Raw genomic sequence first — 21,099 nt, 5'->3', positions numbered from 1 at the left:
AACAGTCATATCTAATACTGAATCTGAAAATAATGCCGTAACATTAAATGATTAGTTATGCGAACAAATCTATCTGAAAATGTGTTTTTAAAGTGAAAAGGAAATAAGACAAAAGTATTTAGACACATAACTGATGTTAGTGGAAAATCTAGCACTGCATCTACTGCATAAGACATTACAGACATGTATCTACTTTCATAGAATATCTACAGTTATCTACTCTACAAGCACAATAACACTGCTGGCATGCAAATAAAACATTCAAAATAGGCATCATTTTATAAATCTAAAATTTCATACTTTGTAATACCACAGTACAATTATTTCAGATAAAGACAACTCATTTTTGCAAAAGAAATGTTTTCATTAACTGCCAAGTTCATATTATCAGTATATAATCACTACCTCTGCCAACAAAGACATAGTGCTTCAAGCATGTATTAGCAAATATTTCATTTACAGCAGATGTTCAACTTGTTTGCAGTTCAATGTGGCTAGATTTTTATGCCCAAATCTTGCTACGTATTTGAATGAAATCAAAATCCATGAAATATATGGAACTGACTCCACAGGAACGAACTTGTATTGAACTTTTGAAGTAATATTGTCATTGATCAATCAAAACAAATACAGATAAATATATCAAAACTTATTAATTTCCAATGAACTTGATATCTTAATGGCTTATTCTATTTCACATACTGCAATTCTGCTATTAGAATAACATCTAGTCTCTGAAATGAACATATTTTACAGACCCCCCCCCAAAAAAAAGAAAGAAAAAGAATGGTTCCTAAATATTAATAAAATGTAATAAAAAGTAGCCAAGAGACTTTATTCATTTTTCAAATAATGTGAGATAGAATAAGTTAAAGTGCTGATGATTTTACTATTTTCAATGAAACAGAGGATATTTACTGATATTTTATGCAAATGAGCTGAGAACAATATGCTAACTGCTGATGTCAACTTGACTTGCCCCTAGTTGAACTGACATGTTATCCAACTATCTGACTCACCTCATCATCAGTTACATTCTCTCTACTGCCTCCATGCTGCTTGGATTCCGTAAAGAAAGGATAGTCCTATGAAACATGCATGCATGTCAGTTAGAACATCTACACTAGTATGCTACATGGCACTACAGTGATGTAGGTCCTGAAACACTAGCACAATTAGTACACAGCATGTCATTACTGTTATTGTTTTCTAAACTTGGGTTAATCATGTTCGAAAGACTCCTGTCATCCATGAAATCTGCTTTCAATACACACAACAGAAAGTAAATTGGAGCTCAAATGAAAAATATATTGCAGTCCAAAATAATGTTTTCATTTGTAACATAAAAATAAAATAAAATATTTTGCATATTTTAATGATAAAATTTACATACATTTACTAATATATTTCACTATTAACTATTTCACATTAAAATATAAACACCAAATGTTTATACCAGATTCAGAACTATTTTGAAATGACACAGAAATCATACATAATTGATAACAGGAGAAATCTTTCGTTCAGTGAGCAATGTAAACAGATGGCGACTAGGCTAAACTCCAATACAGACTTGTTATGTTTATACTCTCATAGTGATCCATCTCTTGTCAAACAACTGACCACAGATACCGATTTATTCACACATGTTATATTAACTCTGTTTTTGTTGGGAAGCCTCTGTAAATATTGTCTTCTCTGGTCTGTCAAGCGTCACCAAAGTGGTATCACTATGAAAGAAAGTGAATTGGTTCTTATGACAGCTGGCAAGCTTAGCATTTTGGAACACACAGGCCTTACTTTCTTGCATGAGATACTTTCTAAACAGCACTCTTGAGTAGGTGTAGCAACACAGTATTACACAAAGACTAGGCTGAGATAACCTGATCCGAGTTTCGTTCCTGTTCAGGGTACAATGTTTGCGAGACATTTGACAAGATAAAATATAACATATGGCAAACTACAACATTATGTCCCTATTTAGAGGACTGGTGTACCGTAATAAATTATTCATAATAACACTGACAGGTGGAAGGATCTTGAAAGAGGACATGGTTTATTATTTGTAAATTTCTATAAAATTGTGACTCAATAAAAAATAAAGTGGGCGGCTTCAGTTTAAAGATGAAAAAATGAAAGAAAATTTATTGAAATCAATTATTTATAAATACAATAAATATACCATTGAAAGGGAACATCTGGATTTTGAATTAAACGGCCAATAATATTTGTAAATTTTTATACTTTCAAATGGTCAGTTGACAGTTATGATGAGGTAAATAGACAATATCATATTTTCATACTGTCAAATCATAATATAATAAAATTAATCATTTTATTCAATGACAAGCAATAGCTAGACTATAAATATGTTTAATTAAGTCAATCATTCTGAAATTTATCACCATAGTCAGGAGCTAATCCTTATCACAAAAAATCAATTACAAGTGGGTGTAAAACAAAACAGTATAGGGATAAACGTCATGGGTTGGGTAAGGGGATAAACAGTAGGGATCTGCCAGGGTTAAGATGCTGTTAAATGACAATATGCAGAAGCTATTTGTTCAGGTGGATACAGCCTTAAGCCAAATGGCAACAGACAAGAGGTAACACTGAGGGGCTAGGTAACACAATTAGGGGAGAAAGAAAGTGTGGCCCATACTTAAAGCAGAAGAAGGTCCAAGAACAAGTCCTTTAATAAAAGTGGCACAAGGTTGTGAGGTAATTATGAGGCAATAGAGCCTCCTCTACCATGGGATAAACTGTAGTTGGGATGAGAGGACTCCCTTGTGGGATATGTCATTCTAGGACAGGGATAGGGCTTGTCCTGGTAGGGGATGTATTGTGTGAGGGTGCTAGGAACATGATACACCTCACCTAAAGGGATTTGCTTTTGTTTTGTGTCTGTCACAGTCACTAAATGTCAGGATTAACAAAAGACTGGAGTTTTTTGTGTACCTGCCTACTTTCAGCTCCCCAGAGACCAGTTTTCAATGATACTTCTGACACTTACATAACTGCTAAAAACAAATTAACCTTTGGACAATTCTAATTGCTTTTGGTGAAAACAGTTTGAGAGATATTTTGCTATTGGACATTGATTGGTACTTGTGTGAAGACTGTTGTTGAATCTTAACACTGACCTAATGATCGCCCCTTTTGTCATATATGTAGTTAGGCCCTTCAGCAAATTGCAGTAATGGACTATTTGGTTGCAAGCTATTTATATGCTTGTGATTATCCTGCAAATCTTTTCAGTGTTCATGACACCCTTTCAAATGTGTTTTCAGTCACTCAAAACTACATTTAATGATTGCTCTTGAGGCTACAGTAAGTAGAATGTATCTTCATCTACATCCCAGGAACATAATGGGATGATCATTAATACATAACAGATCAAATCATGCATATCTGAAACATTAATATCCCATCTCTCTACTGATTAAAACATGCAGAACATTCAGATAGAAATATCTCCTCTACTATACACATACTGAACAGATGCATGCATCTAAAGCAGGTAGTGACGAATACATATTGCAAAGAGGAATAATTCATATCAGGGATAATAAGGAATAAGATAAAAATTTGAAAATCCTTTATACAAATAGCTGACATATTTTTGGATGAAGAATGGTTTAATGCAGTGTTACATGATGTATGAAGAGGGTGATGTGTTATAATCCATCTTAGCATGGGATCATGATCAGTCGTGATGGACCAACAAGACTGGGTGTGAACTGCTGCAGTATTGGGATGAGGAGGCTGACAAGGATGGCAGAGACTGGTAACACGGGTTACATAACATCTGATTGTTACATTATGTGCAAACTTATGAAATATTTGATATGCACATGTTGTCAGATATGCTGTATAAATCACATGGGATTACAACGCATCCCTGATAATCACTGACAAAGAAATGACTAATTATTTAGATTACGAGATAAGCTCCATGGAAACAGGATAACTGTATTTGCATGTTGAAGTAAGGGAAGTGGATATCTGCAATCAGTCAGCATGATGAATCCAAATAACTTATAATCACTTCTACAAATACCATCTGACAGATTACCATTTGTTATAGGAATAGTGTTAGTGGGTTACGCAGGTGTTAATACAGGAGAGAGATATGATGTGAGATACAGGTGAGCATTGGCAAGTGTGCATACAGATTGGGGCTAATGTTGAGCAATCATTAGTCCTCGTGTGAGATAAGAAACACAGCTGATGGTAGTAATTAACATAAATAAGATATTGAGTATTAATCAGCAGAGATGGCCAGTGAGGTGAGCAGAGATATATAGGTACAAATATCAGAAGAAGACTCCAGGTGTGAGGTGCACTCTTATCACAATAAACAATTCTAACATTATTGATATATCTGATTTAAATGGTTATTGAAAACAGATGACACTAAGATAAAATGTTTTGTATGTAATTCACACAAATTACCTCAAGCAATAATTTTAGCACTTTTGAATTTTTAAAAATTACATTACATAAGAAAATGTTACTGGTAGAATATTTTATCTTGAATAATGAATGGCTTTAGATGAATGTTAAATGAAAACACATGAAAACAGACCATACTGAAAGGTATCAATATATTTAGGTTAGAAAAGAAAAATTATTATTGTGAATTGTTTCACATCAGAATGATAGTGATGCAGTGAAAAGTTGGACAAGAGAAAAGTGCAGAAGAAAAGTAAAATGATAAGATAACAATATGCACAGAAGCATGTGATACCACAGTGGTTGATAAAAGTAATGGCACTTTGCCGAAAGAAGCATTGTAGAGCCAGGCAAAGTGGTTGAATGAGGGGATGTGCATAGATGTTACCGACGACGTTGTTTGTGGGGTGAGGGTTGATCCTTACCAATGATGCTGAGTGTCTGAGAAGGGGGCTACCTGCGCCACCACACATCCGCGGCAAGACAACCTCACTTCTCCGTCTTGTCTACAGGACACATCATATAAGTTGGCTTATACTCTAACAAATTCCTTTTGGATATTTCATAATCACACAGGGTCTTATTTGTCACCTGTTTAGAGCAGATTATATGAACACTACAAGAAGAAAATGTAATATTTCAAAAGTAATTCATTCAAATAGATCTGAAATACCTTTAGTTTGATTTATAGGAATTTTTTAAAAGATTTGTTTTTAAATATAAATTTGGAAACAAACTTTATCAAATTCTTCTGCCACTGGATTCATATAAAACCCTGAGTTAACACTTACCATGGTTGATTCAAACATTGACATTCAAATATACTGCCTGCCTATTTTGTGCTCTGTTAAAATTTGAAATGTATTTATTCCATCAACTAATCTATGTATGTTGCTATGTTTTGTTACTAGAAATCTTGGGATACCAAGAATACAATTGTTTCATGTAAACAAGTGAATACCAACTGACACCACACTAACGATCTGGCCACATGTTCTTGCTGCCATTCTTAAATATGTGTTTCAGACCAATTCCCATGGGACACCAAGAAATAACAGTCTAAACTCCATGTGCAATAAAAGATTCACATCTTGAAATCTGTTATTACAGAATCTGCAACTGTAATTTAGCAATGACACGGACCATTCAACAACACCCTCCCCTAATGCCAACCACCTGTGCCAAAACAACTGTGAACTGCATTGATTCAGTAGGCATCTCCAACACAAGGGAGGTAACTCCAAGAGGCCTGATCTTGACGACAATAAATCTTGACACTTGTAACACCATCTGTATAGAATCTAGCACCAGGGACACCTGAAGTATCCTTGCTGAGAGGAACTGATCCTAAACCTGTGTAAACATCTAGATATTTATGGAGATTGGGCTGATGAGTTATCAATGCTCCTATGGACAGAGAAGCATGTGGGGGGCTTCCTCATCCCGAAACCGATATGTCACCACGGCAAGATGCTGGTATTGTCTGTTTGTTCTAATGTACTAAACTTGTTGAACGACAAGATATTGATGGATACGACTAGAGATATTGACAGGAACAGATGTTGGTGAAACTTGTCAGTTTTCTTGTTTGGAAAATAATCAAATCCAATGTTGACTTCTCTGCAAGAAGAGCAGCAATGGTGTGAGTTGCAAATAAAAGGAGCGGTTACTGGGGTGATGTGATAACTGTATCAAATTATTGTAACGTCATTCATTCCATGTAATATGGATGTAACTACTGCATGAATCAGTTCAAAGCATGAACAATGCATGGGAACATCTAGTAGCAAATCATATTTTGAATGCTTTTGCAAATCACAGCAAACAAATATATGTTCACGTTCAAAGAACATTCAATGTATGGTTGGATGCAACAAAATAAATCATAAAAAAGCAAAAACTAAACAAAAGAAATGTTCATTTGGAAATATTTGATGCAGGACTTCAACACTATGAAGCAAAATAAAACTGAAGCATTGAATGTATCAAAATGGCACAAACTGACAACCCTGTTGGACAACTACACTGGAAACAGGAAAACTGATGTTTAATCTACAGGACAATGATACAGTTATATATGGCAATCAACGTCAACCATTATAGCTACATCTATAGCTGACTGAGCAGATCTAGATCTATACAACACTGCTGACTGATAGAGAGAGAGGAGAGAGAGAGCAAGGTCAAGGTTGTGGACCATCCAGTACCTTCTCCTTAGAACCACCTGGGCTAGGGGATCGGCTACGAAGATGAGGAAGCTAAATTGTCAAGTTAAACTGATATTTAGTGTGTGGCAATCAAACATTGATAAAATCCCTAGGCCCTTTTCCACCAAAGGAATTGTGTCTGTCATAAGTCTATGAAAATATGGGAGTTATGACAGTCACAGCATTGCCCTTTGTGGAACAGGATCCTGAAATATAACATAGCTTCAGCAAGTATGAACATTAGCGAAAAAGTGACAACTACCTCAAGGAACACCAGTGTCTTTGAAGAAAAGATAATATATACAAATATCACAACACAATTAGCAGTTAAAAGAGTTTAAAAGTCATCTTAGAAAGCAAAACATTAAGTGATGTCTATGAATAAAAGATACCTTAGAATGATAGCAAAATGTCTAAAGGGTATCAATAAAAAACAGTAAGTAATCAATGTCACCTGGTCAAGTTTTACGTTAGAGTAAAGACAATACCTACCCTGAGTGGGGCAGTTAAGGCTGCAACTGACATTGACCGATTGGACCGATCTGTAAGGGAAGACTTCACGTTATTTGCAGGCACAAAGTATACAGAAATTATTGAGACTTTTGGGATTTGACATAAATCCAGTTTATAGCAAAGATTACAGTCTTTACAGTCTATTGTAAAACACAGTGAATGACTAATGTGGAATGGTGTAACATAACAGATGGTGATTTTTCACCCTGTACAAAAACAGTAAGGCAACAAACCTAGATCATGAAGGACTGTCTGACCAAAAGGTTTGTCTTGCAAAATTTTTCTGAAAAAATAAAATAAATGCATGACACATAATGAAATGCAGTGTTGAATATATATTTCTTAGATCATCAAAACTCGAGATAATACAATTAATACCTAGTTTCAAAATGTCATCACTCTGGTTTGAATCATCTTTGAAAATAAACTATAAAACCCAGCAAAACTAATCACTTCTGTTTCTTTATGTCATTCATTGTTGATCACATTCACAGGGAAACCAATTTCTATATGCAACTTCATCTGGGAACAGAGAAACTAAACAAAAATTACTAAAGCATGTTGATTCCCTTGTCAGATATATCACAAGTACCCCTACCTGAGTCAACTAATAAGGACAGAAAATGGGTTTAAACATCTCACCTTGCACAAAACAAGTACATAGTTATGTAAAACATATTTTAATGTACAAAGCCAAACTGCACAATAAACAATTATCAGGTGGTTATATTGTGTCATCATGTTATTAGCCACCCGTTTGCCTGGACTAGATTTGATTATTTAAAGGTTATTGTGATAAAGCTGGAATAGTCACTGACTAAATATACCAAAGGGGTGTACAGATACTGAAAGGCAGTGGAGCCATGGAGTTCAGCTCTATCATTAGTTGTGTGTATGAATCATACACAGAACACTCACCTGGCGTCCTCCAGCTCTGTGTGTTCCTTGTCATACAGAGACCGGAGATGGTTGACGTATGTGATCATGATTTCCATGGCTGTACTCATCCGGTTTTCCTGTCACATTAAACAGTTTAAGTGTTTGATCATCCACAAATAATTGACATTTTGTATAAATTATGTGGTTATTTCACACATTTGTTATGAGTGTCTTGGATGTAAAGATGACACCAGTTTCTCAACATATGATGTTGTGCCACACAGAGATGAAGCAAGCCAGCTTGATGTGGTAGGAAAGCCCCAAAATGACATTTACTTCAAATCTTCAAATGGCATTTCAAACTGATATACATAAAAGTAACAACATTTATGGAAGGCAACTTCTGTATAATGAGGAACATAAAGTTTTGGTGTATATTTCTACATCTGAAATAGAAAGAATATACCCTGAAACATGTGTTCCTCATAATACAGTAGTTGACATTAGGGCTGGGACGATTCACCAATACATCACGATACATGTTAGTTTGATACAACTATCGTATTGTCGACTGGTGTATCGATACAAAACGATACACAACGTTTTTTCAAAACAGTATTATCTTAAACATGTTAAAGTACTTATGTGGAGAAAACTACGCAAGTATGATAGAGTTACTTGTTTGTTTATTACAATAGTGTTATTGTTATACAGATATACCTTCAAATAAATCATTTTAAATCTTAACACTGTGTCATTCTTTCAATGTGTATGTATTCGTGGTACGCATTGTATCGCAGGTAAAAAATCGCAATACATATTGTATCGTGACATAGTGTATTGTCCCAGCCCTAGATGACATCCGAAACTGTTCCCCGTCACTTTGGTGACACACACAAGCATGAGTATGTACACAGTATGATAACAGTAAACCTTTAAATATAATCAGGTTAATTTTGGGATTTGAACCCAAGATTTCAGGTTTCTTGGATGCATTCTGCACAGCAAATTGCCATCCATCCTAAGATAAATATGAAGAAGGAATAGGAGAGAGAGAGAAAAGAGCAGCATTTGGAGAAAACAAATGAGAGGAGAGATGCATCACTCTTTTAGGATGAATTTGGGATGTGTCTGTTTTTGCCCATCGATTATACATTTAAATATATTTGCTCGTTATTCACAACTCATAATATCTACAGTATAGTCTCCACACAACCTCAGTGAGTCATGGAGGTGTGTTTTCTGTCTGTGAACAGATTGGAGAAGCCCTATATCTTTACACCATTATTTTGATCTCAAGACTGGCGCCATTAATACATTAGTGTCTAGGACAAGGACTAGAATGGGGTGCATCACAATTACAGCAATACGTCATTATTTATGATTGTTTGATTTTGATAATAATACAATTTATTGTAAGACTATTATTTCTTATTTTTCATCTTTTGAACAAAATCTATTGATTAGGACCGATCATCATTAATTTCCTGTCTGATAGAACACATGCTGGTTTCCTCCATCCTTATCACATTTTGCAACAATAAAGCAAAATGCTAGAATTAATTGAAATAACATGTCGCTGATCAAAATCTAGAATTACAATGCGTACACATCCGTACATGATTGGAAGGGCAAAGTAAACCAAATGGCTGCTCAGCAATGCCAGTGATACTAAAGCTGTGTAACCAGTAAATCACATTGCGAGGCTTGCATCCGAAGTCAGTATTTTCTCAATATAACTGTGGACCAGACAAAGATCGAACAGGTTGATAAGGGTGTTTGTTTGAGTCATTGATCCTTGGACAAACAGCGAGGCTGACAAGTGAATGTTGACACGGGGTATTGTGAACACTGGAACAGTCCTCAATCTCCTGTTGCTTGAGCCAACTGTCAATACTCCCTGCTCTATGACATCAATGCAAACTTGGTTTTACATCTTCATTGGCAATGAGGACTTTGTGTGTATGTCAAATGTACCAACATTGCTTGCATGGGTGGGTGGAACTGTTGGTGTAAGGGTCTACTTAGTTATGCTAATGTTGTTAACTTTACCAGTTGGTGCAGTAGGAGACGAGGGATGGGCAGCTAAACAATCCTAACAACAACAATTTTGAAACAGCCTTTCAGCTTACGCTAAATTTAAGAAGATTATGCAAAATATTCTCATGACTTGTAATGTTATCAAAGTGGTTTGAGAAGAAAGCATCATGTATTTTGTCCAAGGTCAGGAGGTTTGATAAATTGTTGGTCCAAACCAGATACACTTGGTAGTTCAGTTGGTACAAACTACTATGCATCCCAAGGTGAGGACTTAAATCATTATCAAGCTCATTTCTCCTTATTTAGAAAAAATAAGTTGATGTCACCAAGACCAAATAACGTTTATGGCCTATTACACCAACTGGGAAAAGATTTACGTCAAAGACTACCTGCCTGAAAGTTTAGTGACATTTTGCTAACACTTTGAAACAGTCTAGCAATACCATTGCTTCTGGAATTCTAGGGACACACTTACCATATATTAAATATGAACTCTAGGTCTTTTGGCTGGAGAACAAACTTTGCTTTAGTCAAACTTGAAATTGATTAAGTTGGTATTTTGCACATTTTCTGTTATAAACTTGACTGCAATCATGACCATATCTGGCATCATGTCCATCGGATAGTAATGCATAGCTTCAAATTCAAATTCCGAATTTAAAAACAAATACTGGTATATTTTTGAATATTAGTTATCTGTATTTGCAGAGGCCCTAGGACCTGTGTTACATGGGAGCATGCAGATACCCAAGTACAGTGACCTCATTTGTTACGGTCAGATGACACAATGGGCCTGAAACTTATGTCATCTGTCACCCCAAACACTTGCATTGAACTCTGAGGTGACAGGTGACACGCAGGTCAGCAGCACTCAGTAAACTGACCACAACCTAGCAACTTCTGTGTCACATCCTTGTCCTGCATCACATTAAAATTACCATTAGTACTGACCAAATTAATGGAAAATTAAAAATATATTTTCCACATCAAAATTACCGTTAATACTGACCAAATTAATGCATAATCAAAAATATATTTTCCACATGTGCTTTTGCACTATCATTATGTTAAACGTTTCATAATTGTCATTGTTTTGTAGTTCAAACAAAACTTCAACCTTTTATATTAATATCATCGGTCATCTGACCATCACCCCATCTCACTTCCTCAGTGGGCTTCTTTGACTGGAGGATTTTGTCAATTAACTCAATTTGATTTGAACCAATACTTTGCATGCAACACTAAATAACCTCAGTATGTTTTGCCCATAAAACTAACAGACATATAGGTGGCAAACCTGATAACCTGACATTATTTGTCATTTTTGTATATTTTACAAAAAATATGCCATGCATATGTACCTGAATTTACCCAGGCCTTTCTACTTGAGAGTAAGGAGGTCTCGGGCTTATGCCAGGAGTCCCAGACAACAAAATGGGGTCCCAGTGTGACCTCTGTATCAACTATGCAGATGAGCTTTTCCTTGTTTGAAACAGCCACTGAGAAATTGGATATGGTCTGTAACGTACATTTGCCTGCAACTATGGCTACAATTCAATTTGTTGTAATGATCCAAACAGCAACATATTAATTTGCACCCCAAGGGACCCTTCATACAAATTATGTGGATCCACTCTGAGGTTTGATGCATACAGAACTCAATACTTTAAATCCCTGATATATATGTCTGATATCTGACTCAAGAAATGAGACCATAAGAAATTAACTCTCTTTCATCATATATCCTCTTCATGATCTTCCACACAGACATTTGCACAAATTTTGTTCCTTGATTGATTTGAATACTATTAATCAATGCGAGGATGACTAAATGTTCCTTTTCTCTTTTCATCTTTGAAGGTTCTCATCACTGGGCTAAGAGTTTCAAATGTCAATGGCCCATCAAGCACGTAGCATGGCCGTAATTCAATAGCTTATGCCTTACAAATGCTGATCCGATGGGGACTAGTCCAGTTATGTTTATCTTTCAATCAGACACCTAAACCATCATCTGACTTCACTAAATGAATATCCCAGGTTATATTTGTGGAAGACGAAAGTACCTAGGACGGCATCCTTAATGATAAGCATAACCACAATGACTCCATTGAGCTGTTTCTCTGCAGATTTATCATACAATCAATGGCTACGTAATCTAAATGGTAGACAATGATCATTCCCATAATCTGAATTTTAGTCCACTAAATACATGTTCAGTGGCCTAATGGATAAATATTTCATTTTTTACATCAGACGTTTGAATTTCATTCCTGATATCTGATCTGCTTTAGACATCAACTAAGCTGACATTAATCGCTTGTAAAAACACTAAGCAGTGACATTTTTACCTGTTGGTAATAAAATGACTCCAATGAAAAACATAAAACCACTGGACTGGTGTTTTACTACCAGGGATTACATGGATTTGACAAAATTCAATGATGCACAGTTTGAAGTCTCCAAACATTCTGTGGAGTAATTTATAGCTGTGCTTCAAATCTATTAAACAGTAATGCTGAATTTAAACGACAGTGGGCTAACTCCCCAAGCCTCCAGACAAGGCGGTTCTTGGGATATCAAAACCTACTGATTCAATGGCTAGGTGGAACCCATTCAGCCAGTTGTTTAGGACGACAATTTGAGCCTGCTTGTAAACTGACCACAGAATAAGGTTCAATAGCCTTGACCAGTCATAGGTGGCTAATAGAGTGACCACCCACTGACCCATGACATTGCTGCTCTTGAACCTCAGGGGCCATATCAAAGCCATGTAGAAATGAAACATATTGGATGCTTATAATCAAGAACGTTGTGAGATATTTTTGTCCAAATAAAGGTGCTGATAAAACAACAGCATGAGTTTGATTTTCATCAAGATTTTGAGCCGGAAAATATCCATATTTTTACAATATTGCTATAAACAATATATCATGGGGCTGGTGTTTCATCCGTTTTTTTCTATACGACTACACAAGGATATCTTTTACAAAAAGGTCACCCATAATACTAAATCAGGGCTCTGTTCCACAAAGCGCTCTTAGCGTTTTGGCATTTGCAATTAGCATAACTTGCTCGGATTACTATGTGGAGTGGCACCCTGGTACAAAGCAACATTTCAATATCCCAACCAGACTGTTTTATTTGAGATAAACCTATTAAACAGCTAATATATCTGGTGAAAAATATGCATAGATATGCAGTGAAAAATGTCATGAAGGCAAATAATTCAATCTTTACTGTAAAACATTTTTGGTTCCAAATAAAATTTAGCGCACTGAATCTCTAATGAATCAGAAAATCCATAATGCAAATCTACTGATAACCTATAATTCAATTTGACTTTTATGACCCAGCATTGCTTGAGATGACCCCTTTCCCCAATGGCCTGTAACAGATTCTCTCTTGCATGTGGTTAGAGTGTAATAGAAAACAGTTTCAGTACCACTGAAGCCATATATCAGTAGCCTCCCATTTATGGGGACACAAAGTAGGGAATCTTGATGGCCCATAAAGATCAGCCAATAGTTTCTGTTACTTCATTAGTAGTGTGATTATATAAAGCCTACATCACACCTTGCAATCTCCAGTAGACTGTACATCACAAAGACTATCCCTGTGGGGTAACTTGTACATAAAATACACCACTGTTGCATGTTTTTACATAGCCCTTTTTCTCAATACTGTTTGATGATTGTCCATGGGAGTTGAACACCTCCTTATTGAATACTTTAGGTCCTAACTTTACATAAGCTTTGGCTTAACATACAAGTTTACACACAGTTTAGCTGCTAATATAACCAAAGAGTTGATGGGGATTTGGCAAGGTTACATAGCAGGTTACTTGATGTACTGTAATGCCCTACACTTGGTAATCTGCACTGTTGGCTGGAGAACAGCAATGTGAGACTACACCTGGGGTAGCAACCATTAGATTTTATTGTTGTCATTTTCCAACAATGCACTGCATCGTATTACCGACCAGTTTTATACACCTGTTAATTAAATCTGAAAATGCTACATAGCAGTCTGAATGTAAGTTCATGTAATAAGGGTCAATGAATTGATGGTTCTGATCTCAATCCAGCCATGGATGAACTGTCTGTAAATTGGATGAATTCTGCAAATTCTGTGCAAAAATGTATCATATCATATCACTTGGTCAATAATTATGGTATACTTATTCTGAATTTAGACAGTGAGCTAAGATCATTGGGGAAAAAAAAAATTAATCTAATTTTGATTTAACCTGCCAAACTAATTAAGTGGAACAAGCCATGTTCCATGAAGCAATTTTTGCACTAAATCAAAAACTATAAACAAATCTATGTTTGGCCTTCAGAGATTTAATCAGTGCAGCACTAATATTACTTTGCAGAACAGGCCCCTACTCAGTCATAAAACTTTTAGAAAACAAGTACACACAAAAATTAGAAATCCTCCTCTACATGTAAAGTTATTTGTTCTATACCTTGAGACTCAATTTCAGCTTCAAATGTATTTGTTTATCATTTCCCATCATATAATATATTTCAGTGTTGTTATACATAAAGTGTGCATGGAATAATGGAATATACTATTATTGATAATTACATGATTGTAAATAAAGAGTTTGAATGTAAAGAATATCAGAAGGCATGGAAACTAACACAAATTGTATAAGCCACAAATGTTGTTGTTGAATAGTATCTAAGTATTTCTTTCTGATTAAGTAAACCAGTTGGTTGTATCTTTTTTCTATTAAACTGTTACAATAATTACTGCAATTAGTTAATTATTATTTCCTTTGAAACCAAACAATGTGTTCATTACTCACATCATCTGTACTTCTGAATATTTTCCAAACCAATTTGCTAGTGACATCCTGATTGTACATGAGTGAGTTTCATATGTATCACTACCTGTTGAACTGCACCAAACACCTCCGCTCTACTGGACACCTTGGCAGCTGACTGTTCCAGGATTTCAATGTGACCCTGGATCCTCTGTATTACATCTCGTAACTTGGCATCAGTCACAGACTGGTTGAGCTCCTGAAACAACACATATCATGTACATTGAGAACTTGACAAAATAGTGTTTACATCAAGAAAAACAACACAATTGCTAAAAAAAACCCCACTCCAACATCACATATTTCTGCTTTGATACAAACATGGCATAACAAGTATTGCAATAGTTTGTCTCACAGTCCCTGGACCACATTATTTTCCCTACAGCCTAGCCCTCCCTGCAATGGTAACATCTTCAATGAAGCAAGTCTAGATTTCCTCAGGTTCACATCTCACTTGGGGCTCCATTTCAGTTTAAATGGGATTATTTAAATATCAAATTTATATATATTCAGAGACTAAGCTTTAGTATTGCATTACTATTACTCTCTTGTCATACATCTTCAGGACTTGGTAAGCAATGTTCCTGAAGGTTGTTTGTCAAGGAATCATGACAACTGAACATTTCACTGCTCTGTAGATTCTAATCTCAGGAGTCACATTTAGAAACTTCAGAAAGGTCATGGAAATGGCAAAGCTTGTGACATACATGGCTTCATATATAACAATGGAGGCTGTATACACAAATCCTAAATGTTTTCTTGGTGTCCCACCGATGATAGCCAGCCTGACATTGATATGAAAGTATGTAGTGGGCCTTGTAACATTATCAATAGACAAAGCAGTTCATTGTATGTTTCAAAAGTAAAGAATACAAGTAAATAATAAAGTAAGAATACAGGTTGTCAGCAACCAATGTCTGTTGTAGAGAGTAGGTCAAAATATCAGGTGCTTGGGTTGAATGGACTTGCTGGTTGCATGTAATCATATCCCAGGTTTGTGACTGATGCTCATGTTGTCAATCACAGGGACATCAGGCCAAGACTTAATTATTTACAGATCATTGTCATGTACATTGAATATAGTTGAGAGTGGCAAAATGATTCTAAAGGACACATATGATAAGGGTAATTTTCCCCACAGTATTCATAATCCAGAATTCAGGATACTTTCACAAATCATTTTAATAGGTACCAGTTCATATAAATGAGAATAAGAGTTTGTTCATTTCCACATGTTAGGACTAATAACAAAATGAACAAGTAAAGCTAAGAATATGTCAAATCAAACACACTAAGTTTGAAGTTTTCAGGACATGTTTTCTAATTGTTGAGCATGGTCAAGAATATGTCCTAAACTGATTTTTTCTCTAATACAAAGAGTACATTTATTATAACAAATTAACCTAAGGACAGACATGTACATGATTACATGTAATCTTAATAAAAAAATCATGTATCCACACTCATTTTGGCCTTTCTAACATATTTGATCATGTCAGAATGACAAAACTAGTCAGCCATTTGTTCATATCTTATAATGTTCCTGGAAATATTTCAAATACTGCTGCAACTTTAAAGACTGACATTTCCATAGCACCAAGAAGGTGTTGTCCAATGCCAATTCAATACAAAATTTGTCAACCAAATATTACCTTGGCTGTTTAGGCTTCAGTGTTGTGAATGCAGTAGATCCATAGGGTCAACTCTCTAAGAAGCATTGCTACTGTAGAAACCTTGCTTCATCAGTGTTCAAAATTAAGGATGAACGTCAAAGAGCCATTTCCTGGCCGTAATGTAACTAATAACAAATTTTAGGGGCACCAGATAGAAATTCTAGGCAACAGACCTCAAAGATCCCCTCAGTTTCTAAAGTGCTCATGTTTATCAAGCTGAACTTCCACATATAATTGATATTGATTTCTAACACAATGCCACTTAAAGAACATAAGCTGATCCTTAGAAAACAGTTGATGTAATCTTATTTGCATTTTAAGCATCTTGTTTATAAGGCATTCAAATTCTATGTAAAAAACGATATGATGTGTAACTAAAGAAATATTTGTCGTGACATGTTTAAACATTATCGCCTGCTGACCCGTGCTCGTGCCGTGGTGATTAAGAAGCTCCCAAAATGCAAGAATCAATCAAAATTCTTGGAAACCTTCATGACAGCACCAGAGTGCTTTAAGGGAAAATCAATAAATGGAAATGAGGATATGTGGGAGATTGGGAAAGAAGGAAGTAATAGCCATGATTCGTGTAGAATGCAAGAATTGTTCGGTAAAAAGACCATCCCTGCGTAACCCCAGCCCCTGAAGACAGACAGATTCACAGAAGGAACATTATTAGGAAAGGAAAACATCTTCAGTTGGTCACGTACAATTTCAGACAAAGTGTTTGCCCTTGTGCCCAATAGATATTTTAGGCCAGAACTGACCAGTCAGTCAGAGAAAATATAACATAAGACTCAAGGTTCTGGTACCAATATATCCAAAGTGGAATCAGGCTCATAAATGCTCATAGACCCATGTCAGGAACCCATCCTATCAGTGGAAAGTTAGCTGTGTCAGTGTGACTGCGTTTACTCTCAATTACAGGAACCTGTTGGTGTCGTAAAAGCAGCCGCATCAACAAGGCTACAATATGTAATGCTAATGTAATGCATATACTCAACAGTGTCAATGAGGCTATAACATGTAATGTTAATGTAATGCATACATCCAGCATCATCACTGAAAGTACAATTTGTATTGCTGATTCAGTGCATGTACCCAGGAGTGTCAATGCTACTACAATATGTAAAGCTAATGAAATGCATATACCCATCAGTGCCAGTGAGAGTACAAGATGTAATGCTGATACAATACATCCCTGTGTAAGAAGCCACAATTTATGCTTTAGACGTTAACAAGCCATCGGTACAATAATAACGGCTAAAGGCTGACTGAACCTTGATGATCTTTTATTCCTCCCCTGGACATTTACACATAAAGACACAAACTAGTTTATTCAAGCAGATTATTTGCATCACCATTTTTTTCAGTCCCTGAAGGATTTTACAGCAATATTCTTCGAATTACACAGACAATTTTAACATATTCTGTCAGAGAATTTAAACAACACAGACTTCGCATTCTGTTCAAATACGAGTATAATAAAGTAAGCTTTCATGCATATTAATACACTTCAGTGTTTCATAAGGTAAGAATGAATACAACAATATGTTTCACAATGGGAGTGTCATTCTTCTTTTCACTAAACAGAGACTGTTCATCTTCAAGAGTTCTTATTATACAAATATTCCAAAACAACTAAATATTGTTGCAACATAACATAATTGTGAATATGTATGAATTGGTTTCATTTTTTTGATGTGCCATATCTGCATGACTGTTTATGGTTGATGGTTTGAGACTTGTACAAAGCGATCTTAGTCATAAGGTAGTTGTACCTCACATACTTCATAGCTGTTTGACTGTGATACTGGTGAGGTTATTGTGTAAAGCATCACCCTGTACAGAAGAAACAACAGGACAGTATGCTGTTTTGCATACCATCCACATCAAAGTAGTATTGAGGACAAGAATATTCTGCAACTGTCTTCTATTTCTCAAGGGACTGGTTGTCATCGTATACTACCTTCTGTCCTTCAATGTTCCCAAGGTTAATATTGTTGTAGCACTTTTGCAAAAATGATAAATTCACAAATCCATGAGCATATAAAACACCAACCAATCATCAATTCATGAATATGAGTAGTTGCAAGAGGGTGTAAAACATCTGCAACATTCTGAAGAAACAATGCCAGAGAAAGATGATTAACATGCCACATGATGCCTGTCAAAGAAGCACCAAGAGGATTTCAGAGAACAGTAAATTAAACAAGATTGATTAGTCAGCATGAGAGTGTCCTTCATTAAAGACAGAGAATTTAGCCTTACTCAGAACCAACAAAATGATCCGAAATAATGAATGAGTAATTAGTAAGAACTATCAACCACCAAATCATTCCTTATCCTAACAACATTCCGAGGTCACTCCTCAGTGAAAGGTTGTTGCCCAACACACATTAAATAGAATCCTAAATGGGGTCTGATTAAGGAAGACGCTGACAGTGACAGAGAACTAGACACAACCTACAAAGAACTCACTGATCCTTCAATGACATTGGTGCCAATAGTATAAATCAGGCCTGAGATAAAGGTCATATCTATTTTATCTCACTCAGTATTGATGGAACTATTGTTCCTGAAAGGTTCCTACCATGAATCAGTTTCTACATTCATGGAATCGGAAAGAGGCAAAGTGTGATCTTGTGGTTTGCCAAAACAATGAGGCAACTTTAATCAATGAGGTTCATCTTTGACACATGGCAAAGCTGCTTTCCTTTCATAACATTCTAGAAATACATTATTCAGTGTCTTGTGGACTGCAGGGAATTTGGCTTTAGAATCTGAATCTAAGCCCCTGTTACATCTCTCACTGTTTAACACAAGAACTATGACAAGAATCCCTTGACCTTAAATCCTTGACCAAAATCTCAAATGCTATTACTGTATGAATGCACATTGCCGTTTAGAAATGTAACACATGTTTTATTTGGGATTATAGCTGTATCTGAAAGCATCCTATTGATCATAAACTGCCTTAAAAAGTTCAGTACTTAGCTCCAACAGGTTAATAAGTTTTGACGTCAACACGAGTGGTAGTTACTGAAATAAGTTGGCGTCTACTGCTTTAGAATACATTGACACAGACAGGTGAGGTGAGGTGAAATTGGGTTTAACGTACGTGAGAATATTTCGCTCACATGACGACGTGCATGCGTGTGTATGTGTATGTGCGGCTGCTTGTACTAGCCCAGACTGAAGCTGGTTTTATCGTGCTAGCCCACTGAGATACCATGCTGCAGTGAAGCATGAATACCCCACTCAGACACATTATACTGACTCCGAGCCGACCAGTCCTTGTACCAATTAATGCCGAGCGCCACAAGTACCATATTTTAACGTTTTTGGGTATGACACGGTCGGGGATCGAACCCGCGATCTTCTGCTCTCCAGGCGGACCCTCTAACCACTACACCACGGAGGCGGTCCAGACTGAGTCAGCAAGTAAGGTTTATTGTGATCTAGGACCATTCCATCAATATCACTGCGTCAGTAGGGGGGAATCCTGGTCTTCAGCAGCACATGCCAACTCTTCAACCACTACCTCTTTACGGTCATATTGAAAGTAACAGCATCACACATCTTAATAAAGATATCCATTGTCCATGAAAGTATATGGACTATTCAATCTATTCATAATGGTGAGGAATTCACTTCTACATGGTGTCTTTGTAAAATTCTGAATAAAGGTTAATTAGCCGAACTCTGAAGTCAATTAGCTGTAATCCGGATTCACCTAGTACAGCGAATGTCATCCACACAAAAGACTATCAATGAATTTTTGTGTGTCATTTTCACACTTCTCCATGCCAATAAACCATCATTTCAATCTAAACCTTACATGGGAAGTATCAAATCACTGTATGTATGTCACACTGTGCATGTAAATGAAATTTGTCAGGCCTAGGACTTACAGCTTCATTTAAATGCCTCACACAAGGACATGATGTGGCCACACAGTCAAAAGAATAAAGATCTATACAAGAAATTCAGACTTGTTTCTTTTCATCAAATGCATATGCACCATTAATCTCAGATTGAATGGCTCCTTTGAAAATCGACACTGCATTTCTAAGCATTGAGTCGGAAATGGTAGGGGAGTTTTAATTGAGATCCACACCTTAATGGAAGCATTAATGTCCTACTTTTGTGAAAAGTGCTCATAATGTTCCAGGATCTTACAGCAGAGGATGCAATTGCCCATTAAGTTATATACAAGGTTTTTGTCAGGGAGAATAATCATCTGTAATGTTATAGATGACCTGACAATACCTGCACTAGCAGCAGGCTTGATTAAGGTTCTTCAAAGGATAGAGGTAACAGGGTGCGAAGCTGCACATTTTTATTACAGTCCAGTCACTAACATGCTTGATTAGAAAAATTAAATCATTTTTTAAATTCAGTTTGCTGTTTTCTCTGACATTATTGAATTCAATAAAAATAATGAAAAGAACTAAAAATCTCATTATTCCATAATGAACTGACAGGAGATCTTATTAATCTA

At 36.0% G+C, this 21,099-nt stretch overlaps 1 protein-coding gene across 6 annotated transcripts in view; it reads right to left on the bottom strand.

Moving 5' to 3' along the window:
- Window positions 1-21,099, bottom strand: part of LOC124263361 (inositol 1,4,5-triphosphate receptor associated 1-like) — a 105,854-nt gene that overhangs the window by 9,044 nt on the left and 75,711 nt on the right. The window contains exons 10-15 of one of the 6 annotated variants that reach the window (XM_046697959.1): window positions 14,993-15,124; window positions 8,094-8,191; window positions 7,409-7,458; window positions 7,155-7,204; window positions 4,881-4,961; window positions 1,020-1,085 (exon numbers count right to left, since the gene is read on the bottom strand). In XM_046697959.1, the coding sequence (XP_046553915.1) occupies window positions 1,020-1,085; window positions 4,881-4,961; window positions 7,155-7,204; window positions 7,409-7,458; window positions 8,094-8,191; window positions 14,993-15,124 (477 nt within the window). The remainder of the gene's footprint in view (window positions 1-1,019; window positions 1,086-4,880; window positions 4,962-7,154; window positions 7,205-7,408; window positions 7,459-8,093; window positions 8,192-14,992; window positions 15,125-21,099) is intronic. The other 5 variants (XM_046697960.1, XM_046697961.1, XM_046697962.1 and 2 more) reach the window with 5 other exon arrangements.

The sequence above is a fragment of the Haliotis rubra genome, unplaced genomic scaffold (genome assembly GCF_003918875.1).
Source record: "Haliotis rubra isolate DU_JTF1 unplaced genomic scaffold, ASM391887v1 Scf88, whole genome shotgun sequence".
In the NCBI taxonomy this organism is placed as follows: Eukaryota; Metazoa; Mollusca; class Gastropoda; order Lepetellida; family Haliotidae; genus Haliotis; species Haliotis rubra.
This window is presented reverse-complemented; position numbering and strand designations above follow the sequence as displayed.